General features: G+C 38.3%; 1 protein-coding gene across 7 annotated transcripts in view; it reads left to right on the top strand.

The window, feature by feature from the left end:
• The window catches only part of LOC123977553 (nesprin-2), a 73,082-nt gene that overhangs the window by 29,357 nt on the left and 25,631 nt on the right, over positions 1 to 18,094 (top strand). For 4 of the 7 annotated variants that reach the window (XM_046060316.1, XM_046060315.1, XM_046060313.1 and 1 more), the window contains 27 exons: positions 1,600 to 1,698; positions 2,707 to 2,784; positions 3,090 to 3,557; positions 3,813 to 3,898; positions 4,000 to 4,144; positions 4,786 to 4,872; positions 5,283 to 5,438; positions 5,697 to 5,897; positions 6,824 to 6,916; positions 7,295 to 7,480; positions 7,747 to 7,917; positions 8,030 to 8,161; positions 8,725 to 8,924; positions 9,529 to 9,661; positions 10,037 to 10,219; positions 10,917 to 11,066; positions 11,590 to 11,766; positions 12,233 to 12,388; positions 12,478 to 12,633; positions 12,890 to 13,054; positions 13,397 to 13,530; positions 14,182 to 14,371; positions 15,253 to 15,435; positions 15,622 to 15,735; positions 16,451 to 16,605; positions 17,019 to 17,166; positions 17,703 to 17,797. In XM_046060316.1, the coding sequence (XP_045916272.1) occupies positions 1,600 to 1,698; positions 2,707 to 2,784; positions 3,090 to 3,557; positions 3,813 to 3,898; positions 4,000 to 4,144; positions 4,786 to 4,872; positions 5,283 to 5,438; positions 5,697 to 5,897; positions 6,824 to 6,916; positions 7,295 to 7,480; positions 7,747 to 7,917; positions 8,030 to 8,161; positions 8,725 to 8,924; positions 9,529 to 9,661; positions 10,037 to 10,219; positions 10,917 to 11,066; positions 11,590 to 11,766; positions 12,233 to 12,388; positions 12,478 to 12,633; positions 12,890 to 13,054; positions 13,397 to 13,530; positions 14,182 to 14,371; positions 15,253 to 15,435; positions 15,622 to 15,735; positions 16,451 to 16,605; positions 17,019 to 17,166; positions 17,703 to 17,797 (4,241 nt within the window). The remainder of the gene's footprint in view (positions 1 to 1,599; positions 1,699 to 2,706; positions 2,785 to 3,089; positions 3,558 to 3,812; positions 3,899 to 3,999; positions 4,145 to 4,785; positions 4,873 to 5,282; positions 5,439 to 5,696; positions 5,898 to 6,823; positions 6,917 to 7,294; positions 7,481 to 7,746; positions 7,918 to 8,029; positions 8,162 to 8,724; positions 8,925 to 9,528; positions 9,662 to 10,036; positions 10,220 to 10,916; positions 11,067 to 11,589; positions 11,767 to 12,232; positions 12,389 to 12,477; positions 12,634 to 12,889; positions 13,055 to 13,396; positions 13,531 to 14,181; positions 14,372 to 15,252; positions 15,436 to 15,621; positions 15,736 to 16,450; positions 16,606 to 17,018; positions 17,167 to 17,702; positions 17,798 to 18,094) is intronic. The other 3 variants (XM_046060311.1, XM_046060312.1, XM_046060317.1) reach the window with 3 other exon arrangements.

Raw genomic sequence — 18,094 nt, 5'->3', positions numbered from 1 at the left:
TCTGCAAATCTTCCCAAAATGTTTTTTTAAATTTTTTAAAAATACAACAGAAACACAAAGTAGTACTGCCAGCCTTAATTTCGGCTTGTGCAAATTCTGAAAGTATTCATTATTGGTCACTTGATAGGCACACGGTCATGTTATTTGTCACTATTAGCAGTAAAATAAATACATGTTTTCCACCAGGGCAGTATTCAACAGAAGTTTAGCTGCTGTTACTGTTTTATTGCCAATAATATTCATCGGCGGTTTGTCTCAGGAAGGTATGGGCACATTTCTGTCCATGCAGCAAAGCCATAACAGAGCGCATATTTTACACAATTCCGACAAACTTAATTACCTGTCCATCAGAAAACTTCAGCTCTGCTTTGAAAACATCAGTCCCACATCAAAGCCTTCTATCTGGGAAAATCCACACAGATTATATACCTGATTTTTTGCGGTCAGCTGTCTGCATCTGTACCGAATCCTCTTGCTTCATGGTATAAAGATCCACAGGCTGTTTGCTCTAGTGCTAAATAACGTGTCTGCTCATTCATTTGTCCAAATGTCACTTCTCTTCTTACTTCTAATAAACGAGAGGACTACTCAGACTGTTTATTATTATTATTATTATTATTATTATTATTATTTCCTCTTCTTCTATGGACGCATTTAATGTAGTGACGGTGTCGACACTGCCGGAATTATACAAGGAGAAGAAGAACGCCGTGATGACGAAACGCACTCTGTAGCGCTGTTTGTCCGTTTTTGGCTATGGTAGAAACATGACGACAAAATACAGCGACCTCCATTGAAGGGGGTGCCTGCAGTTATGTAGATATAAATGGCTCATTCTAAGGTAATAAAAACATAATGGTTCATTATGTAAGGTCTTTATACACAACTGAAAACATAGTTATAATATTGCATTTCTGTCAATGTATTCTCAGAAATATTACACACTGAACCTTTAAATCATTTAATACTTTTTTATTGAACTGTTTGGGGAAAGTGACAGTCACCAAGTCCAAGATTCCCACTGGTTGCCAAATTTTGAAAGGTGTATTTTAAATAAGGAATGTCAAATAAAATTGATCACTTCTTCAAGGTAGTCGGGGTTGGAATTGGTTAAACCCGCCTTTTTACAGTCCTCTCTTCAAAAACCATCACCTGAAAACATGCAACATCCATTTTGCTGGGCTGTGAAACAGACTTAACAAAAAGATAGTTTGTTTTGGGGGGGGATTATTTATTATTGTCCTCTACATACCCAATGACTGGCAAACTGCATATTGTATCTGTTGCATGCAGCTCAGAACAATCATCTGGACTTATTTCAGTTAGCATATCTTTTGTGTGTCTGTAGAATAACATTTAGATTTACTTTAAGCCTGCACATAGCAATTGAAACTTTAGTTTTTTCCTGGGTAAAATTTTTTTTGTTTTTATTATGAATCTTCTGAAAAGAAATAAAAAAATTAAAAACACTTTTCTTGAAAATTACATTACGGGAAAGTTATATTTAATATAACTGAGGAAGGCGTTAGACTGTTATTTGTTCCATTTCCTTTAAATCACATCTTTGATTGTATCACTCACCTTTATCACTAAAATCAGGAGGATTTTGAGGTGTCTAATTCAGAGGAAGAGGAGGATGAGGAAAACGAGAGTTGTCACTCGTCGTCCTCTGACACACTAACATGCAGTATTCCAGAGGTAAATCTGAAAAAAGAATCACAGCTCAGGAGAGCATGTTTCTGGCTACCTCCTTTCACTTTGGGTTTCATTCTAATATGTCACACTTAACGGCTGTCATTAAAACTTTACTATTAGAAATCACTTAATTTAAACTCATGACGTGTCATTTATGCCGCTAGGGGTCTCTCACATAACAACCACCATTGTTGATTAAAATACCTCACAGGCAGAAATCATGTTCACCGACGAAGTAATATGGGTTTCACAGAGTTGAAAACATTTTGGAAACTCAACAAAATATGTAACACAGGTCTCGTCGTTTTTAGACATTTTAATGCGGAGATGTTACATATTATACCTTTTTAACCTGTCACAAAGAGACAGACTTTCCAAAATACACAGAGTTTGTATTGGAATGAAACTCAAAATTTCTTGGGCTCCTTCTTGTATTTTCCCTCCTTTTATTCATATTTTGATTCATTAAAATGTTTTCATCCTTATAATGTTGCATCTTTTTCTGGTGGTGTGGAGGGGTTTAGCAGATTTATGCATGTTTATATGAAGCTGTGTCCTATTACCCGATGAAGCCACTTCTGGCACTGTCAGAAGCAGCTGCTTGAAATATGTTGCTCCTCTGAAGCGCACACACACGCACACACGCACACGCACACACACACACACACACACACACACACACGCACACACCCCCACACACACACCCTTGTGTCACTATCTTCGTGGGGTCCCCTCATTGACATAACGCATTCCCTAGCCCCTAACTTTAGCTTTAACCATTACAACTAAGTGCCTAACCTTTACCCTTCCCCTAACTCAGTTCTAACCCTAAAACTAAGTCTTAACCCTTATACAACTTTTAAATTTGTGAGGTCCCTCATTTTGGGCTCCTGGGGGCTCCTGGTTTTTGGACCCCACGAATATATTAAAACAAGCCTACACACAATGACATGTATGTGTGTGCGCATGTATTCCATTTGCATTTTTACATTTATATGATTCATGTGTTAGGACCCAGAGGAGACACTCAATGCTTCAGATGCGCAACGAGAGGATATTGATGAAATTAAGCCACTATCAGAAGTTAAGGTAAATAATATTTTTCATTTCAGAGATTGCGTTTTTTTTGATGAGCACTTTCAACATTTAGCACATTTTGTTTTGAATCCTTAACTTTAGTTTTTTTACAGTGTTTTTTAAAAGTCTCTTATTAGTGTATTTATTTCCTCGTGGTTGAAGTACACACACATTCAGATGAATTAATATGGCAGTAACCATGATAATGACAAATTGTAATATATTTTGTATTCTCGTTTTATTGTCTTTATTCAATGACTATGACAGAGACTGATCAATTTTTAGTTAAACCTTAAATTATCGTATTCATCTTTCAGGCACTGAAGAGTTTGGCAAGTCAGTTTTCTTCTGAAGTGGAGATGAGCACAAAAGGTGCTGAAACTGGGTTTTTATCTATGGAGTCTGGGCTTGATACAAAAGAGTCTGAGTCAGAAAATGATCCAGTTGAAACGGGATTAATAACAATGGATTCCAAAGCTGATGTTGGCAAAGCATTTAGCCCTGAAACCGTGATGGCTGAGTCACTAATCGCTGCAGCCATTCCAGCAGCAGAAAACAAGTCAATTGCTGTTGCTACACTGGACCAACATGGGTCACCAAAGCATGAAACCCTTGTCACCGCCCCTCATACAAAGAAGTCCTTTCAGGCAGCAGCTCCAGTGGAAGACACAAGACTGATTCCTGCTAGACCTATAACACCATTCACTTCCATCAGAGCATCAGATGAGTTTACAGAAGAGGGAGATGGAAATCTATCTTTATCCACTGCTCTCCATCAAGATTTGGTAAGTGTCTGAGAAAGAAAAGAGGCACCCTTTAAAATAATTATCTAACTTCTCCTAGAAATGTGTGACATCCAGATTTAACTGAGGAGAACAATAAAAGCTTGATTGTTTTTATGTTTGGCGTTAAATTAACACTGATTAAAACATGAATTGTGACAAATGTGATGTTTCTCATATGTGACATTCACATAATATACAATAAAAACAGTGAGAATATTGCAATTAATTTATTTGTTTGTGTTTTTCAATGTCCAGGATACATTAAATATGTTGAATGAGCAAAGTGAAGACAGTCGTAGTAGTTTGGCGGAAGAATCTCAGTCGTCTAAGCTGCCGATCAGGTAGGAAGAGTGCCATTCATCAGAATAGATGATTTACAACTCACATGGACATAGCATACCGTAGTCTCAGGCATATTATGTGTGTTCCCTTTGGTCCCTAGCTTGGCTGGACATGAAGAAGATGAGGAGCAGCTAAGGTGGAGACAACTTTATACCCAGATCTCTCATAAACTGACCACTTTGAATAAAGTTAAGGAGGAGCATGAAACCATGATCAGCTCAGACGATGGAGGGACCCATGAAAAGGTCGGAAAATACAGAAAAGGATTGTTTCTGAATCTTTGGAGGGTCAAGACAGGTTGATTCAGAATTTGGTGTTTTGTTGTTGTTTTTTTAAGTTGAGCCTTGGAATAGTCGTGATGAGGGGGGTGAGATGAGACCACAATAGATAAAAGTAAAATGTTCTCTAAGAATTGGATGCTACGCTACCATCTCCCCGTCACATCTGTTTCTAGTGCAACAGGTGGTTAAACCTTTGGTAAACATGTACTGTAGTAAATGAGGAGGATTTTGTCCCTGTATGCTGACACTCCTTTTCACTTTAGGAGTTATTAAGTCTTTACTTTGACATACATTAATAAGAGGGACAGATGGCACGAACCTTGAAAGATTATACCAAAATAAATTATTGTTTGCAATTTTTATGTGTGCCTGCAGGTAAGTGATATCCACTAAAATATTTTTTTACACAGGAAGAAAAATTTTGATTGTCCTTATGTCAAAAGAAATACAAGTGAGAATGTATTTGTCCTGATATGAAAATAATTGAATGCAGGAGTCATTTTCATTTCATTTCCTTGCTTTCTGTCCAGTCATTCCCTACATGCATCTTTTTTTTTTCATCACTCACAGTGAAACCTAAACTACTTATGTCCGTTTTCCTTTAGGTTCCAGAAATGGAGCTGATATTAACTGGGTCTACTTCTGCTGTTCTCCAGCGGACACATGAGTCCGTCACCATGCTGAGACACATAGTATGTACAGTTGTAACAGAGGTTAAAGAATACAGGTGTCTTCCTAGTCAAAAGGACTTGTCGGTAGACGCAGAGATTGTTCACTCTTTTAAATAATACACTGTGTTTTGGATAAATTGTCCCACAAATGATCAATAAACATGGGTCTGTGTAAGCATTTTCATTTAAAAGGATGTATTTGCTAGAAATTATATTAAGATGATGATTTGTGAAATTATCTTTATGAAATGTTTCAGTTTTCCATTTTATCATTTAAGAAAAAAACTTGCTTTATCCTTTCAGCAGTAGTTGGTTCTTCTGTAAATGCCAGTTTAAATGAAGCAAGAACCTAGATGTTCCTAAAATCAGACGTTTCTTTACCATGGCAAACATTGCATTAAGTGACCACTATGCATTTGGTTATTTCCCAGGTGACCCCTGCAGATGATTCACATCCAGGTGGAAATGAGGAGTTGTACAGGGGTGTACAGAGGGTCCTCCTCTGTCTGGATGCTTTGACTGACCTTCTGTTGACTCCTGGTGGTGCTGGTGAAGATGACCCCCAGCTAAGGCTGCTACAGCAGGAGGTGACTGACATAATGCTACTCAAAGACACACATGATAGCTCTGTTTTATGTAAAGTCTACTTAAAATAAAAAAAAATGGGTGCATGCAGACTTATGAAAACAGAATGAATTTTTCCACCTCTTAACTTCTTTGACCAAACAATATGGATATGTGTATTAATTTCTTTGTGCCTTTTCTTTATATGTAGATCCCCTATTCATTCTAAAAGCACTCTTCTGTTTTTGCGTTTTTTTGTATCTGTTTACATTTCTGTGTAGTGTGTATCAACTGAGCTGGTGACTCTGGCTGAGCTGTTGAGTAAAGTGGAGTCAGAGACTAGACCTGCACTTTCGAAGAAAGAACCAGAAGCTCTCTGCTGTTTGACTTCCCTTCAGGATTGCCTACACACAGTCCAGCTGGTCTTTAGCTCATCCCACAAACAGCTCATTGAACATTTTGGCATCACATACCAACATCAGGTTTGAATACAAATTACTCACAGAGTTCAGTATATTCCAGGTGTAGTTTTTAGTTATAGTTTTTCACAGACTCAAGTGATAATTACCATTAACCATATACATTTTACTGTTTGGATCTGAAACAGTTGGAAGACATTAAAGATGCACATCTCCACTGTCACGTGACCACAATGTGATTTAATGATGTATCACAAAATTTCAACTTGTAAGGAACCCAAAAAAAGATGTGGGCGGAAATTTGGGTTTTTTGGCTTACAACAGTTATTATTATAATTTGCTTTGGTGTTAAGGTGCTACACAAAGATAGACAAACATACAGTCTACATAAATAAATGTAGAAATATATAAATATGGAATAAACAAATGCAAGTTGTATAAGAATAATTAAAAATAGAGAAAAAAATAATACAACTATTTGCAGAGAAAGAACAATGTGGCAGATATTTACACGTGCGTTACTCCGATTCGTGTTGTACAGATGTATCGCAACAGAAGAGAATATTGTGTACATAAATGTGTAATTTGACAATATAAAAATATAGAACGATTAACAATTACAACAAATATGTGCAATCTGCACACGTGCAGAAATATTATTCACACAAGACATATACTAAGTTAATGGAATATAATGCATTGCTATAGATTACCCCTAACACCAGCATGGAAAGTCATTATATTAAGCTCCATGTCGACCAGCTACAACTATAAAAATATTTATTATATAACACAATATAAAAGTGACGGGAGCAATTCTGCAGCAATGACAACTATTACTTTGTTAATTTATGTATATTTTGGTGATAATATTTATTTACATTTTAGATTGTAGCACTTTTACTTGTATTACAGTGTTTTTACACTTATTGGTACTTAAGTAAAGGAGCTGAATGCTTCTTCCACCACTGTTCTTAAACAACACACAGGAGCCCTCCTCCAACCAGCTTTGTATTTTGGATGAGTTTGAGCTGGGACGAAGTGAGACGTTCCCCCGCATAAAGGATGCTCCCAATTTGGAGGTAACCTGTGTGTGTGTGTGTGGGGTGGGGGGGCTAATTTAAGAGCTTTTTTCAAATAGCAGAAATTTTGACCCTTGAAGGCTCTAACTGCTACATTATCATTTGACTCATGGATAAAGACTAATTTGAATTTAAAATGTATTGTCCTGATGTGGTGGGTGCCATAATTAATGGCTATCATTTCAGTTTTTCTTTAAAAAACATAAATAACAAATAATACCCACTACAATGACTTTGACTACACCCTTAGCATAAAAAGAAACCACCAATTTATTACTCATAATTACAGACTAATATGAAAGTAGGGGGTCACAGGATCAGTGTTTCAAAAGTTAATAGTATTTTCCTTAAACTTTGTACTTTTCCTGCATCTCTCAGCAGTGTGTGCTGGGCAGACATCTGAGGGAGATTCCAGGGGGAACAGCCAAGCTACAGCAAGCTTCCCAGTCCTTGCTTCAGGGGATAACTCGTCTCCTGGAACTGGGTGAAGAATGCATAACAGAAGGGCAGATGAGCCAGTTTCACAACCACAGCCAACTTCAAGCCGTTCTCTGCAGACACAAGGTATCTGACTGTGCTTTCAACAAGTTCTTCAACAGGCAGGCAAAGACCAGATTTAAACCAGGCACTTTCTTAAGAGTGTGTAGAATCCTCTTGATGCTGCTGTCTTAAAACAACCTCAAACAACTAATGATCAGACTTAACACAAAGATATTTAGACCTCAGTCACATTCATTGTCTGCTATCGCTTCTCTTGTCTCATTTGTCAGGCGTACTTTGCAATTATTTCACTTCACTTCTATCATAAATCTGTTCTCTTGGTGATCCAGAAGCTCCTACAGGTCCTCAGGTCTCAGTTGGCTTTTGTGCAGCATCTGTTCCAACGTGAGCCAGAAGCGCTCAGGTGTCAAGAGGATGAGCGGGTACAGTTGGAAGTCAGAGCTAAAGCTTTGCAGCAACAGGCTCTGGAACAGGAAGTAGCTTGTCAAAGGAGGATCCAGGTTTGTCATGCACATTTGCTGAGGGCCATATGAATTAATACATGAACAGTGTTTGTACTCACAAACTAAATGTTAAAATTGATGTGTGGGTTTATGGTTGGACCTGCTGCAGGAGTGGACCCGGTGGGAGGATAATTGTGGTCGACTGAGCAAGCTGCTGGATGATCTTGAAGCCTTCATCAGCAGTGGGGAACCAGAAGGAGATGACGAGAAGGTGATTCAGCACCGACAAGATGCCTGCCAGGTAAAAACCCTGTTGATTGATAGAGGTCTGGTCATGAATCCTACAGCTTTTGGCCTCTTTACAAGTTACAATTTCTCTGTCACTGCCAGACATCACATCGGGGAAGCTGATGTTTTTTAGACCACTTTATCTCTGTTAAATTCTTCTCTTTTTTGATCATATTTACAGTATATATTCTCAGAGTGTATGGGTCAGATTGGAGGAGACAAAGACATTTGTTTGTAGAGACAAAAGGAGCTGTTGTCATAGCAGAATTAGTCGGAGTGGCAAAGATCAATCATATATAGTGGAAGTTGGGTTGTTTTTCTTGTATTTTATTCTTTCCCTTATGTTTCTTATCTGCTGCTATCTTCTATCATTTTCACTTCTATCATTCTTTTCACCTTTCTGTCATCCCCTGCCATTTCACATTTCACACAATCATGCTCCTTAACCCACCATTTTCTCTACTTTGCATAACAGTTGGTTCATGCTGTCTCTGTGTGGAATTGGCTTGTCAAGAAAATCTCATGGAGCTTGATGTAAACTCAGCGTAAGCACTGTTGCTTCTCCTTGTCACATAGCAAACATTGGTCCAGCTGGATGAGAGCAGAGTTGCTTTACGACTGCTCCTGGATCAGGGGAAGGTGCTGCAGACGGATCCAGGGTTTGCTGCCACAGTCAGTCATGCAGGAGGCGCCCTGGAGCTGCGATGGCAGAGGGCCTACAGGCGGACAGAGCAGGAGATTCAACGCTGCAGAGATATGCGGGACAGCCAGGCCAGGTGGGACAGGCTCAAAAATAACCATCTGCCAGCTTATGTTGGAAAAAAAAAAAAAATAACGATCTAGAAGACATTTTATCTTAGTAGAAGGGTTTTTATTTATTCACATATACATACATATATTCATATGCACTTGCAATATAACAAAGAACAAAGAAGTGATCATATATGTGAACTGGTCCCCAAAGAAGCTATCTAAAGCTTATGCTCGGGGGCCATCTATCAGTGTAGGCCAGGCAGTTTTAATTATTACCTGAGCAGTTAGACAATGTTATTGTCTGAGTAAAAATATTGTGCCAAAGTTATTGATTACTCCAGAATAAAATCACTTCGGCATCTAGGATGAAATGTTATCTCATGGGCATATTGTGTCTTATTTGGGGTTTGCACTGTGAAGAAGTCTTGTATTGATTTGTTGGATTAATTCCTAAATTCATCGATCCTAAAAATCATCAGTTTACAGTAACAATCTCTTTTCTCACATGGGTTAATGTTGTTCAGCAGTATTGAACTCCTGCCTACGTCCTTAACTCCCTTTTAGTTAAGGAGCAGTCATGTTCTGCACCACTGGATGAGCTATCTGTTTTTTTCACCCTCCCCACAGATTCCAGACTGACTTTGCATCAGTTAGTGAATGGCTGGTTGGTTCCAACAAACGTTTGAAGACTTGGTCAAACCTGGCTGACACCCCTGACCTAAATGAGGAATCGATTAACAACAATCTTATCAAGCTGCTGGTATGGCTTTTTTGTCTACTCAGCACATTTATATAACCTTACATGGAGAAGGACTATTGACAACTATGGCTTTTTCACCCAGCCATCATTTTGGGGTTTTGAATCCTTTTAGAGCAGCACCAATCTGCAGGTGAAAGTAACAAAACGTAATGTTAAAACAATGTAGCTTGTAGGCCCACTAAACAATATGCTACAAAACAACAACACACTGTCAACACTGATATTAGTAGCAGATCAGGATCTAAATGTTGACGACAGAGCTATTTAAACAGAGTCGTTACAGGCTTTACCAGCCGCTCTCTTTATCTAAGGATGCATGGGTTGACACTGAAATTGACACTGATAGACATGTTTTCTGACACCACACCCACCCAGGACTTCTCCATGGAGCTTAAAGCCATGTCAAAGCCAAGGACATCTGTATCCAGGGAAGCCACTCAGGTGCTCCGCCTGAGGGAAGCTGATTGTCCCAGGCTAAGAGCTCAGCTCGCCAAGATGGAGGTCAACTGGAGCCAGCTGACCTCTGATCTGTCCAAGATACAAGACCAGCTGCAGCAGGTACAGTATTCACAAGGGTTTCACCCTCTGCTGGAGAAAAAAAACTCAATAATGTACATGTCATATAATTTCCTGAAATAAATGCAGTGATCTCGCATATTCACTCAGTTTTTCCAAATTTTGGACCCAATGTCCTATAAATCTTGAACATCACTATATTCTAGTCCTTCAATTAATTAAAATGCAATGGTCCAAGTACCATGGACATGCTGTTAGTTTTCAAAAATAATTAGGCATTGAGAAATCCCCTCCTGAAGGGGAGTGTAAACCCTGTTGAAATCAGTTTTGGGGTGATTGAGGACAGGGAATTTGGGAGGACTTAGAAAGGAGGTGAAGGACACTTTTAATTTTTCCTCATCATTTATCACCAGTGAATGAAACCAGATATTCTAGATTATAGTAATTACACCAGTCTTGCCAAGTTTAGCTTGCAGAAGGTTCATTTAGATTTGTTACACTTTGGCAGTCACTTCAGGAGATTATGAAAATATCCTACCTACCAAACATTATACATTTTTTAAATAATATAATAAATTAGATTTTTTGTTAAATAATTTGGACAGGCACAAAAATCAGTTGTAATAGAACTGTTTACTGTATAACTATCTAACTGGATAAGTACAACATTTTTAAGAAAGGTTCAAGTGTTCATGTAAAGATAAAATCCCTTTCTCCTCTGTTGTCATGTGTCGGTTAGCGGCTGCTGGTAGCATGGCCACCGGTGAAGCTGCTGTCTGACCTAGAGGACTGGCTGAAGAAGCTGGAGGCTCGACTGAGCCAAGAGAAAGAAACAGTCCTCAAGGCCAAAGATGCTGCTCAGATCACTGAAATCTTGCAGCACTACCAGGTACCTATATACCCACTGTGCATCTCTTTCAAGAGTGGCTATATTAGAATGTTCATTTCAGTGATTTAGAGAAGATTGCATGACACTGAGTTAATAAGCACTGGGTTTCAGCATCCCTTCCCCTCGCAGACCTAACATTTTCTGCAGTCACGATATGTCTACAAGATAAATCAGCCAACCATACAAGGAAGGAAACATAAATGAAAGATGGAGTAGTAGTAGTATAATTTGGACAGAATTTGTTTCAAATAAATATTTGAAAGGCAAAAGAAAGCAAATATTTATCAAATTTTTTAAATTTAACAGCTTTATGGCACTAAGGAACAGTAGGGAAATGCGCATATTATAATGGAATATGTTTCTGGTCAGGCATTGAATCAGAACAAAGTCAGTGGTACCTCCATGATCTTAGAGGTGGATGACATATACGGATTTTTCATGTATGCAAATATATGATAACTATAAATCTTTTTTCCTTTAAGTGTTTTTAATTGATTTCTGTCTATGTAATGTTCTTTCTCAGGAGTTAAAGGCAGGCATGATCAATGGGCAGCTCCTTCTTGATTTCCTGTGCCAGTCTGGGCCTCAGGTGTTGGGAGTGGACGCCAAGGTTCTCTGCTCCGAACGTACAATGTTTGCCGAGAAACTAGGCGCCGTCAGACTACAGTGGCTGCACCTTCAGAGAGAGCTGGAGAGCCAGGTCTGTTCTTCAGCTGCCAATATACAGTGAAAGACCACAACCTGTAGAAGCTGAAATTAAATGATCCGAATGTAACCTTCTCTTTATTTTCTGGTCTAATATTTTAGATATCACCTAGATATCATATCTAGGATAAGCTAGCAGTTGTATACAAACAGGAAAAGGATTTGTTTTGGGCTATGCTAGCCTGCTAATGTGTGAAATGGATGTAAGTTATATTGACAAATAATCCAGCGGAAGTATTTTAATGTTTTGTCAAAACTGTTTTATCAGCACAAATATAGACTGATGGTTTATATAGTCAGTGGAACCCATTAGTCGGACCATAAACATAATTCAATTTATGCCCACAACGATAGAAAAAACTTGCACTATGTGACTCTACAAATTGTCTAAAAATAAATAACTTTTCTGACTTTTATTTCTACACATGAATCAGCCACTGTTTGGTTTTTGTCCCCTTCAGATTTGTGAAGTTGAACAGATACATCACACTTGTGCAGACAGAGAGAGGCAGTTACATCGTCTTAACGGCTGGATAGAACAGCAGAAAAAGCAGCTGAATCAGTGGAGACAGCCCACCAGTCGAACTGTGGCTCGTAAGGCTCTACTGGAGTTGGAGGTAAACTAACAGGATGTAAGCAGGTGCACATTTGAACCGTCTCTCTTGCTGCTGTCCTCTGATCTTTGACTGCTCTGGTTTTCTTCCAGGCTGTTGTGGGAAAAGGAAAGGAGGAGGCTGCAGCTTTGCAGGAGTTGAAAGCCCCTCGAGTGCATGTTGAAAAGGAAGAGGATCACCCTTGTGATATCTCCTTCTCTGGCCAGACAGAGAGTATTTGTCATGCTTGTGGAGATCTCTGTCAACAGGTAAAAATAAATATATATATATATTTTTGGTAAAAGTAACACAAAATTGATTACACATAAAAAGCATATGCTACAAGTCAGCAAAATCAATTAATCACTCAAATCAGCAAATATGCTATTTGTTATATGTGTAGCTCTTCATGATAGGTACAAACCATTAATGCCCTCTTACTCAACTGTAGTCCCCAAATATTTGAAAGTAACAAGACGTAGCATTACCAAACAGCATTCTGTCTTCCTTTATGGTAAATTGCAGATGGAATCTCTGAGACCAGCTCTACAACAGACTGTGGAGGAGTGGAGTTGTTTTGACAGCGATCTGAGGGAGGTTTCTCTGCACACCACTAGGTTGCGTTGTGCTCTACAGTATCAGCCGCTGTTCTCACTGAAGCAGGCAGAAGGATACAAGGACCTTCTCCAGGTGAACAAAAGCACTGACCATCCATCTTGTACACATGTGCACATAAAGGCTTTACAGCTGCAATAATCACGTATATCATAACAATGATGATCACATTAATTACAGAAATGTTGCTGCTTCAACCCCTTAAGCCTTTTAGATTTTGGATCAACTTGCTTGACAGCTTTTAAGCTACACTTTAGACAAGTAAAATGAAGGTTTTTTTGTTACTGAGTTGTAGCTGTATGAATTCTGTTTTGACAGAAGGTGTGTATGACAAGCAATGACAGTACTTGCTAGTCACTACACTTAGGTTTTGGGGAAGTAAATGCACCTCTGAATGAAAGTGTTTTTTGTGCACAGCAACTCCAGGAGAAGGTCAGAAAAGGGGAGCAGCTTTGGGCATCCTTGGACAAATCCTATCAGAGTCTAGTGAAGACTCTTCATCATGGAACAGCACAGGCACTGGAGGATCAAATGGAAGAAGAGCGAAAACGGTCAGTGACCTGACATTTCCAAAATGGAATCAGTGGATCAAATTCAAGACAAAAAAAAAAAAGTTTAAAAATCACAGTTTTAGTATTTCAGGTGGAGTGAAAAACATTGAATGCATTAGATTATTTGAAAAATGCATTTCACAAAGCTAAAAACAGGGCTGTTTACTTAGCTCATGATATGTTGAAGTTTTGGAAATACACGGTGTCAGATGATAGCATGTATACATAATATCTGTTATCTAAAAATATATTACTGCTACCATTGTAAGATATCTTTTCCCCCAGAAATGGGTACATCAGGAGAGTAAAACTAGTGACAATGTTATCTTAAATGCATATACCGGTATTGTGTGCTCTTCTAAAACTGAAGAGGTGATTTATGTAGTTGTTGAGATAAGAGTACCAAGCTCCGATTATGTCAGTTCCATTCTGCTGTTATTTGTACTTACTTACTCACAGAAACATACAGTAGATTTATGGATCTTTATCCATCTTTCTATCATGTATTCAGATTTCACACACTGTCATTTTCATTTTAAAAATGCCAATAACACCATACACTACAGCTTAATCAGACAATTGTAGCTTTAACGTACATACATTATAGAGCTATATGTTAGTTATAAAGTACATGTATTGTGTTCATGTCAGGTGGCAGGACGTGGTGCAGGAGCTAAAGGATGAGCACATGAAGACCGGCGAGACACTTTCCCTCTGGCAGGAGTACATTCACCTCTCTGATCAATGCTCCCTTCACCTCCAAAACCTGTCGCATCAGTGTGAGGGGCTGTCGAGAGCTTCATCTCAACAGGACACTCAGGCCGTGGTTCACTCAGTGGAGGTGAGTGCAGGGTGCTTTCAGCAGAGTTTGAATATGCAATCTAGTGTAGTTGTGTACACCAAAATCCAGTGATTGTTGATCAGCTGATAATGATAATAATGAACAGATAACATGTAAAAAAATAAATAAATAAATAACACTGATCACAGCTTTTACAGCCTTTTGAAATGCGGTGTTGTTAGTTTAAAACATCCACATATATCAACAGGACATTGTACCACGTATTTATACATTCATGTCAGCAACACCGACTTGTTTACTTGTGATTTTGATGTATTTTAAGCTTTTCTAATAGAGGTGACAGAACCAGCTGGATAACGTGTATTAGACTGTTGACTTGTTTTTTAAACGGTAATGCAGTTTCATAGAATTGTCAATTCCCAGCTGATTCAGAGAGGCTATGCATTACCTACACAATCGTGTTTTTTCAATGGCAGGCCTCCTATTCTCAGAAAGGAGCAGACAACATGTACTTTTAGGCAGAATTATCAGTAATAGTCTCTCTTGTTCTTGTACCAGCGTAGTCTAGATGCTGCATTAAGTGTTTTGCATATTCATGCAAAAAAAGTCTTAGAGCCTCCCTTCATGTCTTTTTTTCTCATTCCATCAAAAATGCACTGAAAGGTGTTCCACTATTTGTTCAAAACAGAAGATTTCTGTTCCATTTCCTAATGCAGCTACTGTGTTGTGACCTTTTTAGTTTTTTAAAGTGCATTGATGGAAAGATAAAATGAAAGCAGTAAATACTAAATTATTAAACTCAATTAAAGGTCAAATTAAAACCAGTAATTAGGATTAAATGGATACATATGTTCTCCTTACTTCTCATTTCTCATTCCTTCATCTAACTGTATTTTTTCTGTCTCACTCATTAATGCCAGAAGTTGCAGGATGCTGCTAAGGATTTGCAAAGCAGAGTGGGAGATGTTCTCGCAGCTTCCAAGCCTCTTATTGGACGTCTAGAACCACTGGCCGCAAATTTAATCCAATCAGAGACCAGACTGCTGTCACGTGATGTCCTGCTGTTGAGCCAGGCAATGTCAAGAAAAAAGAAAAGTCTTCAGGTGAGGAAATAAGTCACAATATCACCTTAATTTAACAATAGCAGAAAATAACATAACAAAAAGTTATCTATCATCAAAACTGAATCTATTAAGTGCCTAATTAATGGAGACAAGTTACCATAAATTTTAACGTTCATATTTCACAAATCCAGGATGATAATAACATGACCACATTTCTGTGTCCAGGAGGATTTGAAACAACAGAAACAATTTCATGCTCAACTGGAGGCTCTTGAAAAGCAGACGCGTAGCAACCAGCTTAAACTCAAGGCCAGCTTGAATCACACAGAGTCTGTGGAGGTTGGTCAGAATCCCTATTATTTCCCATGAATTAACTTTTTCTGTATGTTCCTTCTGTGCTATTTATCTTAGATTAGATTTATCTTTAAATCTAAAGCAGAGATTTTCAAACCATGTAGGACAGTTGAAGGGTGGCACAGATCGAGAGATGTGAAGCATGCGTTTCCACTTTGAAATAATAGAAGCAGACTTCAGAACTTGCCGCAAAATAATTGTTTTTAGGTTTTCTTCAGTATCAAAGTAATCCAGTGATGTCTGTACATACATGGGGGCACCGCAAACAGGAACTGCTAAAAGCTAATTCACCCTACTTTTTATGGTGCCAATTTGCCAAAATGTAAATACATATAGGCCAAAAAACAGGTCTCAAGTTGTACCGTATACCGCACAGCTAACTCAGTGACTACCATGGCAACATTACACTTCCTGTCTACATCTCGCAAAACCTCCTAAATTATGGGAGCTGTAGTTCCTAAATTTAGAGCATGATTATGCCCCAAATACAAGTAAGACAATAATAGTAATAGGAGCGACAAAATCCATTAATATCAAATTTTATCATTTACTTCTTTATCAGTATTGATATTCCAGAGGATCAGAATGCTGAGTCTTATAGGTGTGAGTCTGTGTGGGGTGTTAAGGGGGCACAGGATAAAAACCCCTGATCTAAAGCAATTTGAAAATGTGCCATGTTTTTTTTGTCTTGGATGTGCAGCAGGTTCTCTTGGAGCTCAGTGATCTGTTTCCGTCACTGTTTGATGTCAGGGAGATGAGTGGCTACGTGACCCTTAACAAAAATTACACAGAAAGACTGCACATGCTCAGCAGGCAATGGGTTGAAAGCATGACTCGCTTGTCTGACATGAACAGGTGAGAAAGTTAAATTCAAAAAGATGCACAAATGCCCAAAAATCAATACTGTGCAATTGTGTTGTGTATTTTCTCATTGTTGCTTTTTGAAGGTTCACAGAACATTTTGCTAAAAAAAAGAGAGATGGCCAATTTTTTTTTTGTTGGCGACCTTAAGTTATTCTGGCTTTGTGCAGAATGTGTGCTATTATACACCTGTTATTTTACAAGATGTGCAAGGTTGTAATGACTTGAAAATGCGTAACCACTCCTTCAAGATGAGGAGTACAAAATTTTAGAGCTGTAACATCAATGTATAGTTTTATTTTCTACTGACATTCTAAATAATAAACAATTATAATGAAAGATTGTGCCTTCTTTTCTGATAGAATACAGTGGATGTGTGCATTTTTAAAGTATTTTTTTCTCTCCAGAGAGCTGCAGTTTGAGCATCAGCATTCTCAGAGCTTTCAGGAAAAGTGTAAGAACCTGACGTCTATCCAGACGAAGCTTGAGGAGCAATTCATCTCCAAAAAAGATGAAAATTACTCCAGTCTCCAAGAGATGTTGACTGTCCATCAGGTACAACACACTCTTCTGAGACATTAATTAGATTTGTATCTGACCAACCGGAACCAATGTCCAAATGGCATTAGGACTTCACTTCTGAAATCCTCTGGGAATTAGGGACACAGAAATGACAAATAACTCATCTTACTCAAATTTAAATGATTATCACCCTGTTAACTAGCCAGCTATTCTCATTTGTTGTGAGAAAACTGAAGTGAAATTGTTTGTTGATGAATTATTTGTGGATAAAGGCTTTCCCTCCCTTACATCTGCAGATTAGTCTGAACTCTAGATAAACAGATAATCTGTATACTGCTCATGTGTTTTGGATGACAAGCATGTTGACAAAGATAAATTTGGTAATTAGGCTTGCAGTAGCTAAAGTAATGACCTCATCAGCACAAGTGCTTGCCTAATGTGTCACTGTGAATATGTCAGGACATTAGGAAGCTTGAGTGCCATTTGCTTTAAATCAGTCAAAGTTTAAATATAGATTTGATCTTTTCTCACTGTGTTCTTTCTCCTGTTGTTATCTCATGTTCCCACAGAGACTTGAGGTTGTAATGAATATTGGACATCAGATTCTGCAGGGTATTCTCTGTCATGCCGTCGAGTCTGTGGAAAAAGAAACGGGAGAGAAAAGGTAAGTTATAAGTAAACATCTTGGAAGAAATTAAATGGCAGTTTAAGACTTAAAAACATTTTAAACATGTAATAATTTTAATGAGCTTTTAGTTGGAGAGTCTAAAATAATGAGACCGCTTTATCCTTTAGTCTCTATTTTACCTTGGTTCTAAGTATACTCAGTTCTAGGGGAATTTTGTGGGGGACTTACAGTTAAGCTTAGCAGCTATACCGGTTACGTATAGGCTGTCTTCTGGTATGCTTCCAACCATGCACTGACTACTCACAGCTTTATGTTGGTTTTAGAGAAAATCTA

Source organism: Micropterus dolomieu, linkage group LG10 (assembly GCF_021292245.1).
Source record: "Micropterus dolomieu isolate WLL.071019.BEF.003 ecotype Adirondacks linkage group LG10, ASM2129224v1, whole genome shotgun sequence".
Classification (NCBI taxonomy): Eukaryota; Metazoa; Chordata; class Actinopteri; order Centrarchiformes; family Centrarchidae; genus Micropterus; species Micropterus dolomieu.
This window is presented reverse-complemented; position numbering and strand designations above follow the sequence as displayed.